General features: G+C 42.0%; 2 protein-coding genes across 4 annotated transcripts in view; one reads left to right on the forward strand and one right to left on the reverse strand.

The window, feature by feature from the left end:
• Positions 1 to 5,079, forward strand: part of LOC132873115 (fibrillin-2) — a 170,232-nt gene extending 165,153 nt beyond the window's left edge. For 2 of the 3 annotated variants that reach the window (XM_060908370.1, XM_060908371.1), the window contains 2 exons: positions 788 to 959; positions 4,311 to 5,079. In XM_060908370.1, the coding sequence (XP_060764353.1) occupies positions 788 to 959; positions 4,311 to 4,685 (547 nt within the window). In that variant the 3' untranslated portion in view covers positions 4,686 to 5,079. Of the gene's footprint in view, positions 1 to 787; positions 960 to 4,310 lie in introns of those variants that run through there. The other variant, XM_060908372.1, reaches the window with a different exon arrangement.
• Positions 5,080 to 14,489: 9,410 nt separating this feature from the next.
• The window catches only part of slc12a2 (solute carrier family 12 member 2), a 170,508-nt gene continuing 158,537 nt past the window's right edge, over positions 14,490 to 26,460 (reverse strand). The window contains exons 25-27 of the mRNA XM_060908373.1: positions 24,573 to 24,708; positions 24,030 to 24,097; positions 14,490 to 17,596 (exon numbers count right to left, since the gene is read on the reverse strand). Of these exons, the coding sequence (XP_060764356.1) occupies positions 17,461 to 17,596; positions 24,030 to 24,097; positions 24,573 to 24,708 (340 nt within the window). The 3' untranslated portion in view covers positions 14,490 to 17,460. The remainder of the gene's footprint in view (positions 17,597 to 24,029; positions 24,098 to 24,572; positions 24,709 to 26,460) is intronic.

Genomic DNA, 26,460 nt, shown 5'->3' on the forward strand with positions numbered 1-26,460 from the left:
CTTGCACAATTGGTGGCTGACTAAATACTTTTTCGCCTCACTGTAGGCTGCATCCAGATACTCATACTGCCTTACTATAGTGCGCAAAAAGCAGTATGTTGTAATTCATAAAGTATCCACATCAATGAACTAGATTAATCCAGCTCAGTGGTCCAAATACTCAGTCGGTATTTAGTAGTAGTCGAACAGTACCCAGATCTACTACATCCGTCGTATGCAAACGTGCAGTACAGTAGAAAGGTGAAAATCCCACTGGTGCTAAGACAAAAGATTACTGTTAATGTTACTAGGTTACCAGGGGATGGTTTAACACAGGGGTGTCCAAACTGATCCATAAAGGGCCGTGTGGCTGCAGGTTTTCATTCCAGCCATGCAGCCGCACACCTGATTTGGCTCATTCAATCAACTGATACACCCACCCTTTAATCAAGGGTGGGTGTGGCTGCAAGTATTTGACTGTGTGAAGACAGTTCAGTTGATTGAATGAGCCAAGTCAGGTGTGCTGCTGCATGGCTGGAATGAAAACCTGCAGCCACACGGCCCTTTATGGATCAGTTTGGACACCCCTGGTTTAACATTTCAACTTTACCATTTTGCTCCCATTCCCACACAACAGCATAATAACGGTAAATAAACGGGTTTCAGTGCGAGTGTGATCGGAGTATATGTGGCATGCTAGACTGAGTGATGATCCTGATGTTTAATTTTCAGTGCTCTTGTAAGACCATTCCATTGTAGTCTTAAAATGAAATTTGAGGTTGATGAGGATGTTTGTGTGTGTATACAGGCACTGTGTGTCAGGTGTGGGCTTTGGGAAGGGTCAGCTAGGATCTGTCAGTGCAGCTGGAACAGCGGAGGATAACAGTCTCTCTCTTGAAGGCTGCTATGATTGCGATGTCAAGAGTCCACATAAGAGAGGAATCCGGAAGAGGCACACCATCCAACCAAAAGATCCAGAGGTGGTAAAAGAGATTAAAATATACAGCAGATACATAATAGATATCTCATATCTTCATTTCTCCACTGATGGTTTTGTGAAGGGTTTAAGTCCAGGGCTGTTAAACACATGGCCTGATAAATGTTTTAATCTGGCACATTAAATGAATTTAGAGCGAGTGTTGTAAATTAAAATCATCCTGTGGCTTGTGGGTAAAATAAAAAATTCTGAAAAAGAGCTAATCTGTTATTCCACAAAGGGGCAATACACTCAGGGCCATGAACTCAGCTACTGAAAAAATGTGGTAATCATGTGTAATTCTTCATTAGCAAGCTAAAAAAAATTGACATGTTAATCCAAATTCTATGTCCATTTCAGTTCTAGGTTGTAACCCTCCAAAATGAAACTTTCAAGGGAGGGTGAATATTTATGCATATGGTAAAAGTGCTGAAAAGAATAGTTTTTTTTTTTGTAATGCAGTCTGTTTATCTGTTTAGTAGGTGATATACAATCACTGGCCACTTTAATATGGACAGAGGTGGACAGTAACGAAGTACATTTACTTGAGTACTGTACTTAAGTATACTTTTTGAGTATCTGTACTTTACTTGAGTATTATTTTTTTTTTAAACTTATGATTTTAACTGGCGGCACGGTGGTGTAGTGGTTAGCGCTGTTGCCTCGCAGCAAGAAGGTCCGGGTTCGAGCCCCATGGCCGGCGAGGGCCTTTCTGTGTGGAGTTTGCATGTTCTCCCCGTGTCCGCGTGGGTTTCCTCCGGGTGCTCCGGTTTCCCCCACAGTCCAAAGACATGCAGGTTAGGTTAACTGGTGACTCTAAATTGACCGTAGGTGTGAATGTGAGTGTGAATGGTTGTCTGTGTCTCAGCCCTGTGATGACCTGGCGACTTGTCCAGGGTGTATCCCGCCTTTCGCCCGTAGTCAGCTGGGATAGGCTCCAGCTTGCCTGCGACCCTGTAGAACAGGATAAAGCGGCTACAGATAATGAGATGAGAATGAGATGATTTTAACTTCACTACATTTGAAAGGCAAATATTGTACTTTTCACTCCACTACATTTCTATCAAGGCCCTCGTTACTCGTTACTATGAAGCAGGTTTGAAAGTGGATGTTTTTTCCCAGGTGACACTGAGACAGTCTATCAGTAATCACTAGGGTCACGTCATGTCCATAGACTGGATAAAATCAAGTTCAGTGATTTCTCCGCGGCATTATTTGAACTCAATCCGTTGATGGCAGAATGGAAGGAGGCGGTTCTTCTGGGGAATGCACACATCCGTGGCTTTACCTAGAACCCATGTTTCATTTTTCTGAAAGGATTAAAGATGCGTTTCGTTTTAAATGAAAATTATCTTTCTTTGTCGAAAATGAACCACATCACGGCCGACAAAAACTTGCCGTCCAACCTGCGGAAGCATATCGAGGTATATAAATGTTTTATTCCAAGAGAAAGCTTCCAATGAAGTTGTATGTGCTTTTAGAGCTAGCGATAACATTGCAAACGTAGCTATGCAGTCTGGTTAGTCAAATGACTTTCTATGGATTTACCTGCCAAGTTGCCACGGTCTTGTCCACGGCTAACGTTTACACATAGCTAGTTAACTTGGACACTGTTAGTTAGCATGTAAAAACAGAGTTACGCTAACATTAATAACGTTAACTTATCTGAAGTCCTTTCAGAAATATGTTTTCGCATAATCTTGCCAAATAAACAGAATGTAGAAATCTTTCTTTTCTAGTAGCGTTAGCTAACCAATATGATTTTGAGTTTGAAAAGCGTTTGCTAGCATGTCAGGTGGAGTTTCACTGACTAGCTAGCTTAACGTTAAACCACCATGATGCACAGCATGCGTTCATTTTGTGAATTCATATTTCTGTCTTTGGTAACGGCATTAGGTTTTGTAAGCATTGTGGCAATAATACAACAGTGCATTGACAGGAAATGTACTTTTAATACTTAAGTATTTTTAAAAGCAAGTACTTCAGTACTTTAACTTGAGTAAAAATTTGACTGGACAACTTTCACTTGTATCGGAGTAACATTTGACCAGTGGGATCTGTACTTTGACTTACGTAATGAAGTTGGGTACTTTGTCCACCTCTGAATAAGGACAGCTGCATGCCTGTTCATTCATGCAATTATCCAATCAGCCAGTCAACATCAAAAATGAGCAAAATGTGACTTTTGGCATTGTGGTTTGGTCATTAGGGTCAGGTGAACTTCATGGAGTATTTCAGAAACCGTGTATCTCCTAAGATGTTCCTGCACAACAGTCTCTAGGGTTTATACAGAATGGTGTAAAAAACGATAAATATCCAATAAGGATCAGGTCTATGGGAAATAATGCCTTGTTTATATCAGAGAAGAATGGCCAGACTCATTCAAAGTGACAGTACCTCAAATAACCACTCTTTTCATCCATGGTGATCAGAAAAGCATCTCAGAATGTAGAACTCATTGACCCTTGAAGCAGATGGGCTACAATAGCAGAAGACCACATTGGGTTCTACTCCAGTCAGCCAAGAACAGGAACCTGAAGCTGCATGGCTGAATATTGGAAAAGTATCATTCTCATAATCTCTAGCCGCTTTATCCTGTTCTACAGGGTCGCAGGCAAGCTGGAGCCTATCCCAGCTGACTACGGGCGAAAGGCGGGGTACACCCTGGACAAGTCGCCAGGTCATCACAGGGCTGACACATAGACAACCATTCACACTCACATTCACACCTACGGTCAATTTAGAGTCACCAGTTAACCTAACCTGCATGTCTTTGGACTGTGGGGGAAACCGGAACACCCAGAGGAAACCCACGCGGACACGGGGAGAACATGCAAACTCCACACAGAAAGGCCCTCGCCGGCCACGGGGCTCGAACCCGGACCTTCTTGCTGTGAGGCGACAGCGCTAACCACTACACCACCGTGCCGCCCAAAAGTATCACCTGGTCTTTTTTTTTTTAAATCTTCAACTGCTGTGGTCAAAGTTACAGAGATCAAGATTTTCACAATTCTGATGCTTGTCGTGAATACTAAATGATACTCTCGACCTGTATTTGTCACCTGATTGGATAATTCCATGAAGGAGCAGGTGAATAGATGTTCCTACTGAAATGGGAAGTGAATGTAAATTCAGTCTATTTGTGCATGTCAGGTAAATGCTAATAAATAGAAACACTGAAGAGGAGTTCTTTTTTTTTTTTTTTCCATCGGTCTGTTAAACGTATTCTTGGTCCAGCCAACATAATGTGTGCAATGTGGGCTATCACCTAAAATGAGTTTTACATCCCTGGTTTAATCCATAAGGCAAGAACGCTATTAATTGATTAATTTTTATTTTAATTTAAACTTTACAGGATGCTCCAGTCAGCCTGGACAGTGTGGATATGGAGCAGCCCCTGCTACTGGTACTCAACATATCCCAATGCGCCCACAAAGAGCCCATCCTGGAGCTGGTGCCTGCCCTCAGGCCTCTCATTCATCACGTCACTTATAACATCACAGAGGGCAATCAGGACGAAATATTCCAACTCCGGCAGCATGAGGAGCTCAGCTACCTGCACTGCATGCCTGAGAAAGCTTTTCCAGGGTTTTATATTTTAACGATCAGCAGTTCTCCACTCTATGATCACGCAGAGCTGCTGCAGTTAGAGGACAAAAGGGACAGAGACTACCTCTCAGGTGAGCTAGGAGACAACCTGCACATGCAGCTGCACATTACACTACAGTAAAGCAACACGGTGTGCGTCGCTCGCATACCAAAAACCAGCAGCTCTCATTGTGATGAATACACCAGCAGTAGGTTTGATACATCACTGTTTGGAAGGCAATAAGGTATTTTTGTTTGACGCAAGTTCCTACAGTATACTGTGTTTCATGGTGCTTTTCTAAATCATGAATTAACTCTATTTACGGGTCACATCTTCCCTCAAGAAGGAGCCAAAGCTAAAACTATGGACATGATCTCATCCAAATAAATCATTCTTGTGCAGCTTCAAAATCACCTTTTAATATCAGTTAAAGGCACGTCTTTAAAATGGATGTATTCCTTTTGAAATTGTGACAGTTGTTGATATATAATTGTTATTAAGGTAATATTACCCATAAAAATGAGTCTTGACTTGTCAAAATCATAGTTGTATGTGTTTGACAGTTGAACGCTCCTATTCAAAATGTATATTATATTTTACAGGTAGCTTTTTTATGAAACTTGTTTTATATTTATTATTTTTTTTAAATATATATATTTTGATATTGCCTAACAGAAGTATGGGATGAATGCATAATTGCTGACCAAAGTTATTAGCTATGAAAAAAAAATTACCAAATTTATTATATATATAATAAATAAATAAAAACACTGCTGTGTTAAAGGACAGGTTCACACTTTTTTTTTTTTCCAGATAATGTGTTCATTTTCTAGTTTAATATAAAGGCCAGCAGCATGGGGCAACACGATCTGATTTCCCCTCAAGTTGTGTGTCATTTTTGCATACAGTCCCTTGAAAGCAACTGGAGTCGGAGTTTAAATACACCTTACGCTTTAAACGGTCCGATCCAGAATTAGAAAGGAGGAAATACTGTGATCTCAGTGACTTTGACAGTGGCATGGCTCTTGGTGCCAGATGGACTGGTTTAGAGGTTTCAGGACTTACTGCCCTCCTGGGAATTTCACACAAAATTCTCTAGAGTTTATACCAGTGGCGGCTGCTGGTTTTTAAAACAGGGGAAGCCCATTTTACGCATTCATCGTAAAACCTGTAGGCCGGATATCAAAGCATAGAAAGGTGTGCCCCATTAGCATAGTGAACTAGACAACCCTACCTAGTGGCAGAAAGTATTTTTGCTTGTACATTTCATGTTATAGTCTGGCTTGCCAGGCTAGTGCCTCATATCCTTAATCAAAAATATCAAACATCCAAAAATCACTGGCTATTCAACGAAGAGCCTTGAACATCATGCAACACAGAGTCTTTAACACAACACCCAGCTGTGCAACACATCCTTGAACATCTTCTGCAACACAGTCTGGAAATTCATAACCAGGTAGGCTATGCAACACACAGAACCTTGAATATTATACCCAGGCTGGGTGCGATTTGCTGGGGGGGATGGTGGGGATCATCCCCCCCTCTGGTTTTTATCTCTGCTGAAAAAAAATCCTCGGGGACAACCCCGTCAATAAAACAAACAAACCCAAAAAAAAGTTGATATGACAGGCATGTTGTGACACAGTTTTCTATGGTCTACATTGCACTCACTTTCAAAATGACCCGAAGTGGCAGCTTTGATGTTCACGAACGTCCCCAGCAAATAGATACATTGTAGATAATAACAATATCCAGAGTGTGAACGTAGATTTAGCGCCATGAATCACATCCTTACTGATGAGCGCAACAGAATGAATGTGTATCCACACTGACGGCCTTCTTTTCCTCGCTGTCAATGGGCCAGACGTGCGTTCCTTCCCTGCTGAGAAATTCGCAGAAATGTGGATTAAAGAAGGGCGAAACGCGGCGGATAGCGCACCGACGGGAAAGCAGAAAAGGCCACATGAACTGCGCCATCAGAGCAAACTGTTCATTTAGTATTCATGTATTTCAGTGATTTTCGAGTCACTGTCCATTTAATCCGGAGGGAGAGAAACATCACAGCAACGCGACAAGCAATGCGAACTTTGTTGTGTGTTAGTGTATTTAGTCAGAGAGATAGGAAGATGAATTTACTATCTCTGGTTTAGTGTTGGCGGCACGGTGGTGTAGTGGTTAGCGCTGTCGCCTCACAGCAAGAAGGTCCTGGGTTCGAGCCCCGGGGCCGGCGAGGGCCTTTCTGTGTGGAGTTTGCATGTTCTCCCCATGTCTGCGTGGGTTTCCTCCGGGTGCTCCGGTTTCCCCCACAGTCCAAAGACATGCAGGTTAGGTTAACTGGTGACTCTAAATTGACTGTAGGTGTGAATGTGAGTGTGAATGGTTGTCTGTGTCTATGTGTCAGCCCTGTGATGACCTGGCGACTTGTCCAGGGTGTACCCTGCCTTTCGCCCGTAGTCAGCTGGGATAGGCTCCAGCTTGCCTGCGACCCTGTAGAACAGGATAAAGCGGCTAGAGATGATGAGATGGTTTAGTGTTCGTTTTCATTTAGTGTTTGTGGCACCGGGGGCGTGGTCAAGCATCGGTCTGTAACAGAAAGACGGCAGGACAGAACTGATTTCACACAACTCGCTTTTATTCAGCTTTTCAGCTTCTATCTGCACTCTCACACGCATCAGTCGTCTAGTTGTGGAGAGAGCTCCCTCTGCTCTCGCTCTCTCTCCTTAAATAGGGCGCGGTCACTGGGAAGACACACAAACACATGAATTAACGACAGGTGTAGTGATTCTGCCACTTATCTTCCCTGACTCCGCCCTCCTGTCACAGACCGATGCTTGACCACGCCCCCGCTGCCACAGTGTTATTCATTTGATATCATCGGATGTTATTGAGCTGTTAGCCTATTGTTACCTTAGTTTTGTGACGTTTCATGATTAAAAAAAAAAAACATCCCCCCTTCTGGTTTTTTGACAAATCGCACCCTGTACCCAGGTATAACCTATAACACAGAGCCCACCATTCTCTTAACATTACTGAACAATATACACACTTCAGATTCATGAACATTATATGATGCAGGGCCGGCTCTAGGTCTTTGGCTGCCCTAGGCGAGATTGAATTTTGGTGCCCCCCCAAGGAAAAAAAAACCCTCTAATAACATCTAAATAAATAATCACTATTCTATTACTATTAAACAATGTACGGTGCATGGACAATAAACAAGAAGTCATTTTTATCTTTTTCATTATTGTTATCATTATTAACATAAAGTGTCACAAAGTAAAATGACCACACAAATTCAATACATATCTCCGTATAATGGGCAAAAACTCTTCCGCACCCTGTTCAAAGTGTAGTGCATGGACAATAAACAAGAAATTATTTTTAGTTTCTTTTTTGCTATTAAAAGTTAAGTCATCTCTGAAGAATTAACAAATTAAATGAATAAAAATTTCTACAATTCTAAATTGTGCAAACTTAAGCACCCTGTTAGGACATCAATGGGCTGTATTTTCAAACAAAAGTGCTATTATGGGTACTTTGTTATTGAAGTCTATTGCTGTTTGCATCTAGTTAGCTAGGCAGACATTGATTCAGGCGTCTAAAATATTAATTTGCCACTATAATGGTTGATATGAGAGATTAGATCAGACTTACCTCTATACTTGGCTCTATTTGTTTCTTCCTGTAGCCTTCGTTTGCGCCCTTGCGCACCCGAGAGTTTGGATTTCTTCATTTAAGCACTTGTAGTCTGGGCTACTTTTTGCAGTGGATAGCCATTCTCATTCCCCGATGAGCACCGCTCCCCCCGCCCCCCTTATAACCTATCATTGTGCATTTTTAGTAGGCATAAGGAAATCACCGACCACTACTGCGTAGGCTACACTTGTTTTTTAACCTTTTTGAGCCAGGGCGCACTTTTTTCAATGAAAAAATCTCAAGGCACATCACCAATAGAAAATGTTGACTGAAACTAAAATGCTGTTGCCAATATTTACAATATACAGTCATTCTATAATTTTCCACGGTACACTTGGTGATCTCTCACGGCACACTAGTGTTCCACGGTACTAGAGTTCGGCAGCACAGTGGTTGAAAACACTGTACACCACTGATGCACTTGGTAACATCTCCATTCAATAACTCCATCCCTCCTTTTTGGTGGGGTTTTAGTCGCCCTTGGCGCCCCTGGGCACACTTTGCGCTCTAGGCAATTGCCTAGGTCGCCTGTAGCAATCGCCGGCTATGATTACATGGCCAAAACAGAGAATAGCCGCGGATGCGCACTTGCGCGCCCGAAGACACACTATAGACAGGGCGAACCACTGTTGAGCGCTTATTGTTTCATGATTAACAACCACCACCACACCTCACCCCACCCCACCCTGCTTTTTTTTTGACAAATCGCACCCTGACTACATGCTTTGCTGTACAATTAAATTAGGCTAAGACATTATAATGCTGACTCGTTTTCAGGATAGTGGAAGTCAATTTTTCTCCCCCCGTTTCTGCGCCCCTGGATGGACGCAGCGCCCTTAGCATTTGCCTATATTGCCTATGCCACGGGCCGGCTCTGATATGATGCACACTATTTATACACAAATTCTGCCCTCCGCTCCTTTTCCAGAAAATGGTCTGTGACCCTGTCATACTAGCTGGTTGTGCTTTCCAGAGACTTCACCAATTTCTGTTAGCAGCTAGCACTGCAGATCCCAATAAGGCTCAAGCTAGCCTACAACCAGATTGAACTACAAATGAAATAAATGAGTGAATTCACGAATGATCAAACTGATAGAATGGATGAAAGTTAACGGAGCACAACGAGTAATATTTACATTTATTTACAGAGTAATGTACAGAGACATCAATGAGAAGAACCGTTTATATGAAAAGAAATTCGGACAGCACTTTGGCACACGACTGCACTTTCTCGACATCCGCTAGGGACTGACTGATCATGCTTACCGTGTTCCTCGCCGACGCCGAAGTACAGAGCCCGCCCTCCTCATGTCTTTCAACACCACCTCCAATAATCCTTCATCAGCCCGGCTTCTTGTCCCTCCCACTGTCTCGTTAGTCCCAGAGAAGCCCGGCTTCCCTGGAAGTGACGACTTTGTCGATTTTAACCAATAACAACTAGCCGAAATTGGCTGTTCAGAGCCCTCTCATAGACTGCAACGGATACCCGGCTGCCAGCCATAGAGCCCATTGAAATAAGAAAGGTTACAGCCATTGTTGCCAGATTGGGTAGTTTTAAGTGCATTTTGGCGGGTTTTGAACATATTTTGGCTGGAAAACGTCAGCAGTATCTGGCAACGCTGGTTACAGCCTGGCAGCAAAGGTGATTCTCGTAGTGAATTGCAAGTTCGTCAGACATCACTCAAATAAGTTACAGGATAGTTATGAACGTAAATACAATCTTGGGCATATATTATGTTATGCAAGTTATTGTTTTAATGAGAATTCAACGTCATAGATGCCGCAGTTTGGGGAGAGAATTTTAGGGGAAGCTCGGCTTCCCTTGTTGTCTCTGAGAAATCACCCCTGGTTTATACAGAACAGTGCGAGAAACAAAAACATGCAGCAGTGGCAGTTCTACAGTCAGAAACGCATTGTTGAGGCGAAAGGTCAGAGGAGAATGCTAGACTTGTTCAGGTTTCCGCTAACTCAAATAACCATACTTGACAACAGTGTTGAACAGAAAAGCATCTCAAGAAAGAAAAGGCAATGGGTATTCTAACAATCTTCAACTGTGCAGTTTCAGCAAGTCTGTGCACACTGTTGTCAAAATGCTGGAAGATCAGCAGCTTCTGAAATACTCAAACCAACCTGTCTGGTTATCATATTTTCAGTGTAAGAAGCTAATTAATCGCAAACCTTTTTTTTTTTAAAACCAAGGGTGCCAAAAATTCTGCAGTTGCTATATAAAATAGTAATAGTTTCAAGTGAGTAGTGTGTGAATAAATACAGTTGAGTATACAGTGGAGCTTGAAAGTTTGTGAACCCTTTAGAATTTTCTATATTTCTGCATAAATATGACCTAAAACATCAGATTTTCACACAAGTCCGAAAAGTAGATAAAGAGAACCCAGTTAAACAAATGAGACAAAAATATTATACTTGGTCATTTATTTATTGAGGAAAATGATCCAATATTACATATCTGTGAGTGGCAAAAGTATGTGAACCTCTAGGATTAGCAGTTAATTTGAAGGTGAAATTAGAGTCGGGTGTTTTCAATCAATGGGATGACAATCAGGTGTGAGTGGGCACCCTGTTTTATTTAAAGAACAGGGATCTATCAAAGTCTGATCTTCACAACACATGTTTGTGGAAGTGTATCATAGCACGAAAAAAGGAGATTTCTGAGGACCTCAGAAAAAGTGTTGTTGATGCTCATCAGGCTGGAAAAGGTTACAAAAGCATCTCTAAAGAGTTTGGACTCCACCAATCCACAGTCAGACAGATTGTGTACAAACGGAGGAAATTCAAGACCATTGTTACCCTCCCCAGGAGTGGTCGACCAACAAAGATCATTCCAAGAGCAAGGCGTGCAATAGTGGGCGAGGTCACAAAGGACCCCAGGGTAACTTCTAAGCAACTGAAGGCCTCTCTCACATTGGCTAATGTTAATGTTCATGAGTCCACCATCAGGAGAACACTGAACAACAATGGTGTGCATGGCAGGGTTGCAAGGAGAAAGCCACTGCTCTCCAAAAAGAACATTCCTGCTCGTCTGCAGTTTGCTAAAGATCACATGGACAAGCCAGAAGGCTATTGGAAAAATGTTTTGTGGACGGATGAGATCAAAATAGAACTTTTTGGTTTAAATGAGAAGCGTTATGTTTGGAGAAAGGAAAACACTGCATTCCAGCATAAGAACCTTATCCCATCTGTGAAACATGGTGGTGGTTGTATCATGGTTTGGGCCTGTTTTGCTGCATCTGGGCCAGGATGGCTTGCCATCGTTGATGTAACAATGAATTCTGAATTACACCAGCGAATTCTAAAGGAAAATGTCAGGACATCTGTCCATGAACTGAATCTCAAGAGAAGGTGGGTCATGCAGCACAAGTCGTTCTACTAAAGAATGGTTAAAGAAGAATAAAGTGAATGTTTTGGAATGGCCAAGTCAAAGTCCTGACCTTAATCCAATCGAAATGTTGTGGAAGGACCTGAAGCGAGCAGTTCATGTGAGGAAACCCACCAACATCCCAGAGTTGAAGCTGTTCTGTACGGAGGAACGGGCTAAAATTCCTCCAAGCCGGTGTGCAGGACTGATCAACAGTTACCGGAAATGTTTAGTTGCAGTTATTGCTGCACAAGGGCTTCACATACTTTTGCCACTCACAGATATGTAATATTGGATCATTTTCCTCAATAACTAAATGACCAAGTGTAATATTTTTGTCTCGTTTGTTTAACTGGGTTCTCTTTATCTACTTTTAGGACTTGTGTGAAAATCTGATGACGTTTTAGGTCATATTTATGCAGAAATATAGAAAATTCTAAAGGGTTCACAAACTTTCAAGCACCACTGTACAGAGTGTTTCAAAAAATGTGATCTTATTTGAGATGCAAATATCCCAGAAACTGAGCAAGATAAGATTTATTCCTCAAAATTTGAATAAGAAATTCAGAAGGTATGTGGATTCCATGAACGATTTCACAAATTTTCAGTATGCGCACCGCTTCAGACACGGCACTGAACGAGGTGCAACTTGTAGGGTTTCATCCGCAAACGTTTCCTCAGGACACGCCAAACTGTCGTTGGAGGAATCTGGGTCTCCAGGCTCTCTCTTCTTGGGGCTTCGCAAGAGTTTTTCACGAACCCGCTCGACCGTCTCTTCCGATGCTAGTGGTTGTCCAGGTCCTTTTGCCCTGCACACTTTGAACTTTTTGTGCTGCGTCCAAATCTGCATTGCAGTTGGTGCCACTTTTTTTTTATTAAAGAGAATTCTCTCATAAATGCACGCTGCACAGTCTTGTTCGAGCGTGCTCTAACACAAAACGCCTTTTCTTTTCCAGTGAATGGCATTTCTATACCTAAAAAGATAAACATTAAACCACATTTTGACCCGTTTCCACACATGCTGTTAAAATTTGAGGTCAATTGAACGAGAATTGGCAAAGTTATTAGATTGTGAAATATTTTTTTGAAAAACACCCTGTACCGTATATAGACCAGCGAATAATTGTGGAAGGCTGTCCTTGTTATCAGATGTCTTAATAGATTTAATTTGAAACATAGCAATAATGTTTGATTTAATGTGCATGGGTTTATACTTAAATATTTTTAGATCACAATAAAGGATCCAACAGAAATGAATCTGGCCAACTTCACTGGCCATTTTTAATTGTCAAGTGTTCTATAAATGTTATGAAAAAGCAGAAAAAGATTGAACTCTCTTTTCAGCTATTTGGCTAGCATAAAGTAGAAAAGTCAGATTTACAGGACAGAGGACATTGTGCAGGAAGAAGACCAGAAACAGTAGAAAGTGTGAATAAACGCTTTTCTGTTCTGTTCAATGAAAATATTTAAATGTTTTGAAGCTTTGCAGATCCTTAAAAAAGCTCGAATGAGAACTAAGCTCGACTATATTATTTATTCTGAAAAGAAATGCTTTTTAAAATGAAAATCCTAAACCTATCCTGTGTTATATAACAAGATACAAGGATTACATTGCATTTGACTAGGAGTGTGAGGAAATATGTCGATGTTTCATTTAATTAAGATTATAAATACATTGCTAAAAAATTGAGAGGCTATTTGTCTATTAAGTCAGTGTAATTCACTCAGAGTCCATTTTCACCTAGTACTCCATCCATCCATTATCTCTAGCCGCTTTATCCTGTTCTACAGGGTCACAGGCGAGCTGGAGCCTATCCCAGCTGACTACGGGTGAAAGGCGGGGTACACCCTGGACAAGTCGCCAGGTCATCACAGGGCTGACACATAGACACAGACAACCATTCACACTCACATTCACACCTACGGTCAATTTAGAGTCACCAGTTAACCTAACCTGCATGTCTTTGGACTGTGGGGGAAACCGGAGCACCCGGAGGAAACCCACGCGGACACGGGGAGAACATGCAAACTCCGCACAGAAAGGCCCTCGCCGGCCACGGGGCTCAAACCCAGAACCACCTTACTGTGAGGCGACGGTGCTAACCACTACACCACCGTGTCGCCCATCTTTCCTAATAAATTCATGTAATTATCACCATTTCTAGAAAAGCCAAAATTAACTAACATTTCATACATTTATAAATATGGGCGGCACGGTGGTGTAGTGGTTAGCACTGTCGCCTCACAGCAAGAAGGTCCTGGGTTCGAACCCAGTGGCCGGCGAGGGCCTTTCTGTGTGGAGTTTGCATGTTCTCCCCGTGTCCGCGTGGGTTTCCTCCGGGTGCTCCGGTTTCCCCCACAGTCCAAAGACATGCGGTTAGGTTAATATGGGACGGCCTTGGGCTGAGGTGCCCTTGAGCGAGGCACCGAACTCCCAACTGCTCCCCGGGCGCTGTTAGCATGGCTGCCCACTGCTCGTGTGTGTTCACTGCTTCAGATGGGTTAAATGCAGAGAGGAAATTTCACAAAAGTGTGTGACGAATAAAGTTGTGCTTTCTTTCTTAAATAGCTTGAATAATTTTCTTTGTTAGATTTTTAATACATTCCTCTATTCTATAGCACATCTATGAAATTTTATTTGGTCGTTAACCCATCTGCTGACCAGAAAACTGTGCCGAGTCTCTTAGACTAAAACCCACAGGACTAGCGCACTCTCATTTAGTCTCCATACACTCCTTACGGCTGACGCACTGTCCCTGTACGAGTCCGAAACAGAAGGGTTTGCATCACTCTCTAACACATGATGGCAGCGCTGTTCCACCAACAAAAACACTCATAACCCAGACCTGAATATAAAAACACAGACATTCATTACATCGAGTTTACATTTGATTTTTTTTTATTTATTTATTGCAATAAAGATGTACAAAGTATTGGTAACCTTAAATGGTAAAATGTTAGAAAAATCATTTGTGACAATTAACAGTACAATATATCAAAAAACATTACTCTTCCAACTACGATCCATTAGATCCACCCTTTTTGTTTGAGCAAAAACTCAACCATGTGCCAAATCTCTTCTTTAAAAGGCATATAAAAGATAGAAATATAGACACAAAAAAAGGAAGAACAAAGTTTTTCAAAGTAACCAAAGAAAGAAACAAAATCAACATGCAATTAATTTAAACAAAGGGGAAAAAAAAAATCTAAACTAAAATAAATATTCATTTCTAAAGATTAATTTTGCAATTATTTCTCCACTCCCTTAATTTATCTGGTTAGGCTAGAATGTATTTACAAGTTAGTAAAGAAATACAGTGTGAACTAGACTTAGGAGCTACAAAGCTGACTCCTGCTTTGTGTCATGTGTCAGGACTCCCAGCTTGGTCGGAGTGAGCAGGACTAGGCTTTGGGTACACATGGACCAGTAGGCTGATAGAATGCAGCAACTTCGGAAACACGATCTGAAAGGTCTAGCACACAAACAGCTGTGAAGGGTACATACGACGTGCCCCGTTATCCCATGGTACTGTAGCCTCTACTGCCACAGCAACGTGTAGCTATACATTTAGCACACTTATGTACAAATACACAGTAGGTGATTGGTACATTGTACACGTGTCACACGTACTAAATACAAATTCTGTTTACACACTAGAGTATATATATATATATTTATATATATATAGAGAGAGAGCGAGCGCATTATAAATAGGAGTATATTAATTCAATTGTGCATGGCATATTTCTCACACGGTGATGGGCGATGAACACACATTGTAGAGATGCAGTTGTGTAGGTATTTATAGTACAAAGTGCCCAACAAACCCACACCATTAAGCATGTCTTGTTGCTGGGAAAAAAAAAAAAAATGACTGTGCTAAAATGTGTGGACAGAAAACTTTTTCAGCATTACTGTTAACATTCAAATCACATTTAAAGCAACGAATCACATTTGATGAAGACCGTAAGTGCAGGAAGTTGGAAAAGATATTTGTGTAAATAACCGTTAATTTATTGTAGAATTTCGTTGCATTGTAAGGCAAATTTTTTTTTTTCTTAAATGCCCGACTGGGTAGAACTGTGGTCACAGAATTCGCATCAGTATCTTCAAATCTCAGTTTCGTCTGGTCCCGCTGACAAATGGTAATGAACAATGAATATGTTAAACGCATTGCAGTTTTTTTTTGGGGGGGGGTTTCAATCCTGAGCCTGGATGAGTCACTTTATTACCATCAATGTCATGAGAAATGACTGACTGGGAAACTCATCCTGGTTCACCTGCATAGAGGTACTTCTGCATCCCATCCACCACCGCCACGTGGACAACACTCATTACCTCGGTCAACTCTTCAATACATTCTGAAAACAGTAGAATGGCTTCAAAACAGGCCTCGAGAACTACATTACACTACACAAGACAGGGAAGCCCCTAAATTTACGCTAATATAACAAAATGCTGTAACAATAAAAGGGAGGGTTGGTTTATATCCAAGTTACGACGTGGATATTGATGCGGCTCACTGAAAAGCCTTACTCTTTAGCTACAACTCTGGACTGTACGAAGAACACGGCCCACTCTATGGGAGAAAATTTAAGACAGATTAAGTGGGGAAGGAAGGAAGAAAGAAAGAAAAAAAAAAAAGACAACCGACAATTACACATTCTATATTCAAGCATCTATTGATCCGTCTACATCTGCATTTACCTGCTCATCAAATCATCCAGCCAGTATGGCTTATAAGACAGAAGTAGGTGTTCTGCTTTTAAGGCAAAGTCATCCTCTATAGCAGAACCTGCAGGTTTGTGGAATTAGGTAAATGCATGTTCAAGAGGTTACATCGTATTTGGTTGATTGTTCTTTGAGTGTCCGTCGTTTTATAACAGCTTTGATGCCCCGCTATTTGGGACAACGTCCTTTCAGACAAGAACCTGTCATCTTAAAGCCATAGGCTGTTCGTCTGCCCTTGAGGGATCAAGTTCTACAGTGTTCTGTTTTAGAGTGCCCTTCAACTGTACATTTCAATTCACATCCAGGATTAGTGGCGGGTACTACGCTAAGAACACTAAAACCCATTTCACAGTTTAAAGGAAGACCTGAAATGTGAAAAATAAAGGATAAAAGGCAACAGGGGAGGAGGAGGTGACCTTGTCAGGAAAGAAACCAGAACCTTTTTTTTAAATGCTAAGGAGTGGAAACCAACGCCAATGCCAGTCCACCAGCATCAAAAAAAAAAATCATTGAAATCCCAATTTGAAACGTACCATCTGTATTTGCTTAAGATTACATCAGGGCAAAGTTGAATAATCTAATTTGATTGAACTGGAAGGCACATCTATAAGGCTATAAAAGGTGTTGAAGCATTCTGCATGGTTTTCTCCTAAGTAAGCAAAAAGGAACTTAGGGTGATTATTGCTGCTTCAGAAAGCAAAATATCAATATATTTATAATCTCCACAATTTATTGTAATGATTCTAATGATGCTAATGGTGATCAGAACAATAAGTATTTCATGCTCAGATACCTGTGAGCCAAAGAAACTGTGACCTTAAATCATCGTACAGGTTTCTCGTGTTGTTTTCCGTTGCCTGGATGAAGCATTTCCGAAATTCTCGTTTACAGTCTCCGTGTAATTTCTCAGTGGCAGACGACATCACTGAGTTACAAAAAACGAAGACCTTGCCAAAGAAGATGCTCTCAGTCTCTGTATCATCCACTTGTCCATCACATTCATTACCTGACAGTCCCAGGTAATCTACCTTCATCGTGTTGGTGTGCGTATATTAGGGTTAAGCGTCGGCATATCATCAAGGTGTGCTTTACGAGATCAGTGATAAATCAATCGTTTAAGAGTAGAATGTGAGGACGCTCTGGTGGTTGCCACGAACCAAGAGAATAGGAGGGAGGTCCTTGGACAGGGTGTCCAACCAGGACATGTACAGAGCACTGGACACTGCTCCTTTTCTGGCCAAGGGCATACTCCTATTAGAGAGAAAGAAAAAAAAAAGTGTGCATTTGGTATCAGTCAAATAATACATCCAGCCAAAAATGACATCACGAAAACTTAAAGCAGCTTGAATTATGTAATGCGTTTTTCTTATTCATGTGTAATTACTTTTCCCGCTTTAATTTTACACAGCTCACGCTGACATGGCATTAATAAACCAAATAAAATATTTTCTTAGAAAATGCTTTTTATTCGGTTTCTTCAAGTACTAATGGCCTCATTTAATTAATTTAAAAGTTGTGACTGATCTGGAAAAGATTATCACGAAAAGGAAAATGGTTACGTTAGGAGGCAAGAGTAAAACAAACAAAAATATAAGAAGGTTGAACCAGTCAAGTTTGGACACCAAGTAATGATGTCGTTTCTCTTTACTCAGTCGAGCGGTTCTTGACATATGGATTACTACAGTTGTGGAATAGGGCTGTTTACTGTATGTTTATTATTTACTGTTTGATCTTGACCGCGAGTTGGCCTAGTGGTTAGCGTGTCCGCCTCTCGACCGGGAGCTCGCGAGTTCTACTCGCAGTCAGGTCATACCAAAGACCGTCATAAAAACGGTGCGTACTACCGTCTGGCAAGGCACGTCGCAATACGGATGCGAGTAGGGAAGTCAAACTCTTGCAGTTACCAGAGGACCCGCCCCCCACTGTAACCCTAGCTGTATAGACGAGAGGCTGAGGGCTATCGAAAAACGGAGGTCGGCGCCGCACCCGTACGCCTTAAAGAGTTGGTGAGTACTGGGGCAGGAGACTGCCTGGGAAGACCAGATTCTGGCGTGAGAGGGACTTTTTGATCTCAAACATTAAGAAGGCAAGAAATTGCACTAATTAACTTTTGACGAGGCACCTGTTAATTGAAAAGCATTCCAGGTGACGACCTCATGAAGCTGGTTAAGATAATGCCAATAGTGTGGAAAGCGTCAAGGTAAACACTGGGTACTTTGAAGAATCTAAAATATGAAACATTTTCTTTAACACTTTTTTTTTTCCACACAATTCCATAGTTTTGATTTCTTCAGTATTGTTAAACAATGTAGAAAATAGTCACAATACAGAAAACTCTATGAATGAGTCGGGGGTGCCCAAACCTTTGACTGGTAATATACATTTTATATAAATAAAAAATAAAAACCCACCCCAACACCATATGATGGCCCAAGAAGGGCAAGTTGCCAGTGCTGGGATATCAGTTCCAACCTTCCTATCTGTAACCCAGAGCCTTAACCGCTAATCCATGACTGTCAACCACTTTACGTAATCAAGCATTTTACAGACACGTGATCGACAGGAGCTGGGATGTAGGAGGTGTCCAGTAAAAGAGAACTGAAATCGCACTGCTGTAATGGATTTGTGGTCAGTTGAGAGAAAAGAGAAAGGAACGGCTGACGGCTGTTAGTGAGGAACAAGTTTTCAGTGCGTCACAAGTGTTACAGGTTCTCACACTGGATGTGGTGTAATAGCGTACTGATGACCTTGAACGCCGTGCTCACCACCCTGAACCCACTGTGGCCAGTTCCTTACGACAGAAAAGTATCACTTTCATTCATCACTGAGCAACGTGTTTTAAAGGTCATGTGAATACTACACGAGTGAAATAAAACTGATGGTAACGGTGAGATGATATTAAAAAACAGTTTCTGCCTCTGTCTGTGGGTTCGATCTGCAGTCAATTTAATAAATTAATAAAATAAATAAAAACCTACCTTGATTTAGAGCAGGGCATTTTCTCTCCTTAAGAAGTAATTATTACCGCAGTGTGAATATTACAAGCCGTGAGGGGATGACGTTTGGCTGCAGAGCACTATCGCTATTAAGATTACTAGCTCAGGTTACAGTGCTGCTTGTTCATTAATGACAGACTTGCCCGATACACCGTCTTACAGGTTTAAAAAAAATAAAAATTATATACATCCTTGACTTGCAAGTGACTTCAAAGCCAATTAGAAACCCGGATGTCAGCCATGTTAGTGGATATAGAAATACAGGATCAAGGGACGTTTCATACAAAAACACTAGTCACGTGTGCACAGATCTCTTCGTTTTTTCACTGCTTTAAAAGTGCATATTCCATGGGTGCAAGTATAAAATTTTCAAAAACCTGAGAAGTCTGACAAGGTCAGACGTGCATGGTGCAGCCATGCGGGGGGTGAGCCCCCCCCTTAGGGCTCGAAAAAAAATTTAAATTACAAGTTAAAATGGTTGTCTCTCATGCAATCATTTATATGATTTGCATATTCACATCAAATGTTTAATACATTTCATCAATTCATCTGAAATAACAATATTTCAAGTACAAGGCTTGATATTTCAAAACATCCAGCAACTACTAATTTAAATGTTGAAACAACCATTTTTAATATGCTTTTGCTGTGATACCTTTTTTTACAATGTATACACTGGAACAGCTGTGTTGATTTGGTCGAACAACGTGCTATGTGCGTGAAACATGATATCACACATGTAGAACACCGTGAAACAACGGGATAGTCAGCTAGTCAGGACCGCTCGTCGGTGAGCAGCGTATAAATTGAATGAGGTTTGTGGCGAAGACGAGATGAAAAGATTTGTCTCGTGCAGAGACTGTATCGCAGTAACCCGGTAATACGCTGAGAGTGAGACAGTGAGAGGGCCCCCCCCGAAAATCTCAACGGATTTACACAATTTGGAAAAATGACTTTTTCAGAACCAAAAAAACCCCAAAAAACGGAGCTTCCGGCACATGCTGGAAAACTTGCGCCCATGATATTCTGGACCAATTTCGTTTTTTTTTTTTAAATAGATGAAAGAATGTCCCTTTACACACTCATCCAGAAGGGTAATTTTGCAAAAGGCCAGCCATTTGTCTACAGCAGGAAAAAAAAACGCATCTGGAAAAAAAATCCCAAGGGAGTCTGGAGCCAGATTCGTGACGTTACCCGCGCAAGCGCCAGCAGGCTGCGAGAGCTTTGCACGGATTCAGTGCACAGCCTGTGTAGACCAAGCGCTCCCATTTCTCTCTCATTGTCCGGTCTTTTGGGAAACGATGAGTACTAATCCCATGAAGATTGGTGTTGCTACACCCTCCTACGATACATATGTTAACCATTTTAATAATTACGTGATAACGTTGAAGAAATTTGCAGAAAACCACCAGGTCGTTTTCTCATAAACAAACCAGCGCTGACGTAGGATTCAGAGGGAGGCGTCCCGTACGTGACGTCACGAAAATCAATGTTTGCCGGGAAATCCAAATGCCAAGTTTTTTCAGAGGCGGACCAATTCGCCTCAAATGGCTTGATTTCAACTGAATTGTTCTGGTATTGCGCAAGGTAAAAAAATTGCACAAAATGCAATAGATATTTAACCAAAGTTTAATATAAAATAGGAGAATTCCATTGATCTTGCTCCTGAATTTACCCGTGATATGCACTTTAAGCATTCTTTTAGCTATGCCATATCTTTGCGCTGTATAGAGGGCTACCGCATGACGTCACCGCGCTGCGAGATTTTGTTAGGCGCCATATTGGAAGACCAAGTACATGCACTCACAATATAAAACAAAGTACGAGCGAGAGTGAAGTGACACGATGGATGATAATTCTGGTTATGTGAGTACATTACCAGCTGCAGAAAGGGCACGGTATGTGGAGAAACTGGCTGTGATTGATGGGTTTGACCCATATGATAAGACTCGGGGCAAGGGAGAATGGAAACATAAGGAGGACCGGACACCAATTCTGCCATCTGTTTGCTACCCAGACATTGTAAACTATTTGTTGTTTACACCCAGTGCCTACACTGCTGATGACTTGAAGGCCTACAAAGGGCTACAGGCTTACAATTATGTTGTTAGCGGCTTGGTTCGTGATATTACAGCTGTTATTATGAATAACCTACACAGTCATGGCCAAGGTAATCTTGTTGATATTTATCTTTTAATAATATATCTTTTCAGTTGAAAAATTAATACTTTTTGTTCCTATTAAGGTATCCATAATTTAGATTAATTTATCCAAATTATACATATGTATTTATGATATATGCCTACACAACAACTATGCTTTATTTATATAATAGGAGGGAGAGCAAGCCCCAAACCATCCTAAATTATTATTATTATTATTATTATTAAATTGTAGAAGTCTGGGAGGCTTACTCCTCATACAGTTATCAACTTGGGGCCAATTTAGCATGTTTTAAATCTGAATTTCTTGCGTTTGCTTACCTCAAAGTGTCCGCAGATCATGCACAGACTTATCCATTATATCCACAGTTTTTTGCCAAGTCTCACACAGGTTTCTTTCAAGTCTACTGTTGGGCCAATAAATCATAAATAAAACAGCTCAGATTTGTTTAAGTCGTTTGCCACTGCACTTTATTCTCGTGGGTTCACATACCGCTGCCGTTATTTCCCCCTAATCACGAGTTTGTTGGTCCTCCAAAATGGTTTCGGGTGACGTCAGTGAAATCCCTCTATATGGTTGTAGTCACAACAGTACTTGTGACATTCTGATTTTTTAGAATTCCGTCCGTGATTCGGAAAGAGGGCGAGGAAACTCTGAGGCTTAGTACGGAGAGGAGACGAGCACGGCTGAACAACATCGGCAGATGTTGACGACGATTTAAGAGTCTAAAACCAAAACAACTTGTGTTTGTAGTGATAATTTTTTTTTCTCAGGTGAGATTTAAAAGCTTTCTAAATATCATCACGGAAGAATTTTATTTCAGGTTGCTAGAATTTTGCTATAAAATGAGCGTTCTCTTGTCATGGTTCACTCGGTTGTAGTTATAATTTTAAACATGCTTCTAGGAGTGCCAGCAAAATTATACAATCGGAACAATCCAGACTGGGCACGATAAATAAATTGAAATATGTGATTTGTGAGCCATAAAGCTAAAGACTTGTCAAAATTTCACACTTCGTCTGTTATTTACACGTAGAAGTAAACTAAATGCAAAAGAAGCCCTAACTTACCCTTGTAAGTACAACTGCTTTGTCATCGTTGACTGGTTTAATTAATAAGGTATTTACCCATCCAGAGACAAACAAGTTATAGGCTTCCATGGACTTATAAGCCTTCATTTGAGATTTGTCGACCCATGAAGTCTGCCAAACCAGACAGAATGCGATATCTGGGGACTCGATGGTCGGTAGATGCGTCTTCAGAAAAATCTGACTTTTTTAAAATAATATGGGTCAAAATCACACATCTCTATCTTCTCTTTGTATCGAATCTTCGCTCAATTGTTCAAATCGTAGTAACACTGAGGCTACATCCACACGACAACGGCAACGAGATTTTTTTTTTAGCGGGTAAAAAAAAAATATCGCGTCCACATGGGCAACGGATCAGTAAAATATCAGGTCCGTATGGCAACGCAACGCTTGCTGAAAACGATGCAATACACATGCCACACCTCTACATGCGCTGTAAGACGGTCCCATCAGAGACACCAGAACAATAGAAGAAGTAGGACGCATGCGCATAAACCCCTTCTTCTACCCGGCGTGAAGCACTCACAGGAACAAGCACACAACAACAAGATGGCGGCTGCGACTACGCGAGGAAATCGTGCCTTCTGTGTGTACAAATTAGTTTTATTAGTGTGCATAGTTTTATATAACTTAATTTTCTTATTGTGTGTGAACATTTTGAAAAGCAGTCTTATCCAATAAAAAAAGAAATTCAAGAAATGGTTCAGTTACTTGTTTATTTAAAAGAAAAGCTGTATACAAAAGTGAATGCAATGCAGTGGTTCATACAAAACAGTCTGTTGAAGGGTCTTCCAGGTCTCACCCAAAATCATCATCTTTTGGCCCGTCTAGTTACACGCCGTGGTGGGTTTAAAAGAATCTGACGCGTGTGGTCGTGTAAGCGTCTCTGCCGCTCGCCTAGTTGGTATAACGCCTGTACATTTTGCTTCAATAATGCGAATAAAAACTTCGCAGCGACTGCAGCACTGAAACTACTACTACTACTCTGGGGATCGCCATTGTTGCGGTTACGAATGATGCGCGCGAGAGTGCTGCTTGTTCTAGTCATGTGGTTGTGACGTCATCGTAAACAAATCCGTTCTACTCATCCAGACGACTTCGCAACGGCGCTGTTGCCAGATTTTTCCACTCTGGAACCCGTTCTCAAAAAATATCGTTGTGGGGCACCCAAAACGCCGGTGCCGTGTGGACGCCAGGCCGAAACGATAAACAATTTTATCAGATTCACCTGAATCCGTTGCCGTGTGGACAGGGCCTGAGAAAATTCAGCGTTGTTTACCGACACGCTTTCAGCGGCTGCCATTCTAGTTGCTTTGTATATCCACCATCATGGCGGACGCTCATGACGTAGCGCATTTTGATCACGTGGTTGCAAGTCAAGGACACACACACACCCCTGTTGACTGACTCATTAACAGAGATTGCTCTACTTACATGACGATGAGATTGGCTGTGCTTGAGTGCTCTTTCAAGAGCTCGTTCAGTCTGACTTGACGATTGCTCTGCAAAAACACACACACGGGTTAGTACGAGACATGAGCACTATGTTACAAGCTGAGCACAGTCACCCTTATTTTACCTGCAATCTTATGTAGTAAACAGTGGCTCCTCTTTCTCAAACTCCCAGAACGTCCCCGTGTCCAAACCCGACTGTATACACGTAATTATAACACTGTTCTTTAATGAAAGCACAGCTTACTGTATGTGCAGCACGTTTACTGCAAACGAAGCCCATTAACTCATCTCTCAGATATAGCGTGCGTAAGGTTTTATGAAAATCAATTGGAGGCTTAAGAGTCTGAGACATGAAGGAAAGTCTTTATATTTTGGTGGGGCTGGTCACCCTGAGGAAAATGTGTTTCGTTGTCCTCTCCCCCCCCCAAAAAAAAAATCTGCAGCTTGTATTTGAGAAACTAAAAGAGCCAAAAGGGTTCCTTTTGATTACCGTATGCATGTGTGTTGTGGTCTCATCCTCACCTTGGCCTTGTAAAGCTCCAGCTCATTATCGGAAATTCTCCAAGGCTCATCGGCCTTCAGCTTCTCCGCTGCCTCCTGCTCCATGTCGTCCTCTTTCAGCTTATAAGGCTCGATCATCTGGGAAAATTCCTCCAATCTAAAAAAGCAACCAAAAAACACTATATATTGTACACAATAATTCATGTACCTAAATATCACTTGATTATACTGTACGTTGATTATTCAGGTCACCTTGCAATACATAAGCACCACAGAGGAACATAATGAATCTCACACAGCTACTCTAAATTAAAGTGAAGCAAATTAGGGTAACTAATACGGTTAATGATCTCTAAACAGGGCGGCACGGTGGTGTAGTGGTTAGCGCTGTCGCCTCACAGCAAGAAGGTCCGGGTTCGAGCCCCGGGGCCGGCGAGGGCCTTTCTGTGTGGAGTTTGCATGTTCTCCCCGTGTCCGCGTGGGTTTCCTCCGGGTGCTCCGGTTTCCCCCACAGTCCAAAGACATGCAGGTTAGGTTAACTGGTGACTCTAAGGTGGGGTTTACATTAGACCGTATCAGCGGATCATCAGATTAACGTTTTTAAAACGATTCGCGTGCACACAGCAACACCAATACACGGATACGCTCGGCTCCGCAGGCATCCTGCGCTCCAAATCACTCCGCCCTGAACAGTGAGTGCCCTCTGGAGGGTGCGCACTCCGGCCCTGCGCAGCTCACAGAGCGCGCGAGTGGAGTGCACAAGCAGTGATTCGGGACTGAGCCGCTGTGTGTGTGATCCCAGCGCATATCACTTACCACTTGCAAGTGGAAGGATGGCAAGCCTAAAGACAATCATAACTACACAATAGGCAGTATTTGCATCAGTATTTGCAGTATTTTCATACTTTTATACTCTTTAATGAAAGGTGATACAAGGCGGAAGTCCGCGCCGTTTTTCAGCAGTCGCGTCACATGACCAACGCCAGCGAATCGGGAAGGTGGATGTCACAGTGACGTTGTCCAATGACGACGCCAGCTAGAGCTCAGCACAGCGTATCCGCGTATTCTCAATGTTTACACAGCACCGGAGCTGACACGATCTGGATTGAATACGTGGACCCTGGCGGATTCCCGTTTCCCGGTGTTTCCAGGCGGTTTAATGTAAACAGACAGTGCATCCGCGAAGAAAACGAGACAGATACGGTCTAATGTAAACTTGGCCTAAATTGACCTTAGGTGTGAATGTGAGTGTGAATGGTTGTCTGTGTCTATGGGCCTGTCCACACGAGTACGTGGCCTCACCCAATACGCTGTCGTTTTGAAAAAAAGGTCTCCGTAAAACACGGCGTCATTTCCAGAAATATCTGCGTCCGCACGGATTCACTGGAAACGACCCAAAACGCTGTAGTACATATGCCAGGCCTGTATGTGGCGCTGTGACACCGCCACACCAATACACTAAAACCGGAAGAGAAGCCATGGAGCATGCGTATAAAGGTCACGCGCTGTTTACAAACAAGCTCATAACATGAGAAGAGGACGATCATGGCCAGCGCAACTCTGAGCGGAAAAGGAGAGTCTTTTGTGTGGACCGACAATGAAGTGGAACTTCTACTTCGTGTCATATTGGACGTTTCTGCAGTACGAGCACAAGCCTATAGTCCGCCATTATTGTTACGACGCGTCTAGCGGCAGCGGCTGAGGTTAAAAGTTAGAGAGGCGGGGCTTATACATTATCGTTTCTGAAAAAAATCCGCATTCGCCGTCCAGACGACTCCGGGCTATCCGGCGGTTTAGGATTTTCCCACTCTGGGACCCGTTTTCAAAAAATACCGGTTTCACACCTCGAAAAAGCCAGATCCGTCTGGACGCGAGGCCGAAACGATAAAGTATTTATGCGGATTCGACA

This window comes from Neoarius graeffei, chromosome 25 (assembly GCF_027579695.1).
Source record: "Neoarius graeffei isolate fNeoGra1 chromosome 25, fNeoGra1.pri, whole genome shotgun sequence".
Taxonomy (NCBI): domain Eukaryota; kingdom Metazoa; phylum Chordata; class Actinopteri; order Siluriformes; family Ariidae; genus Neoarius; species Neoarius graeffei.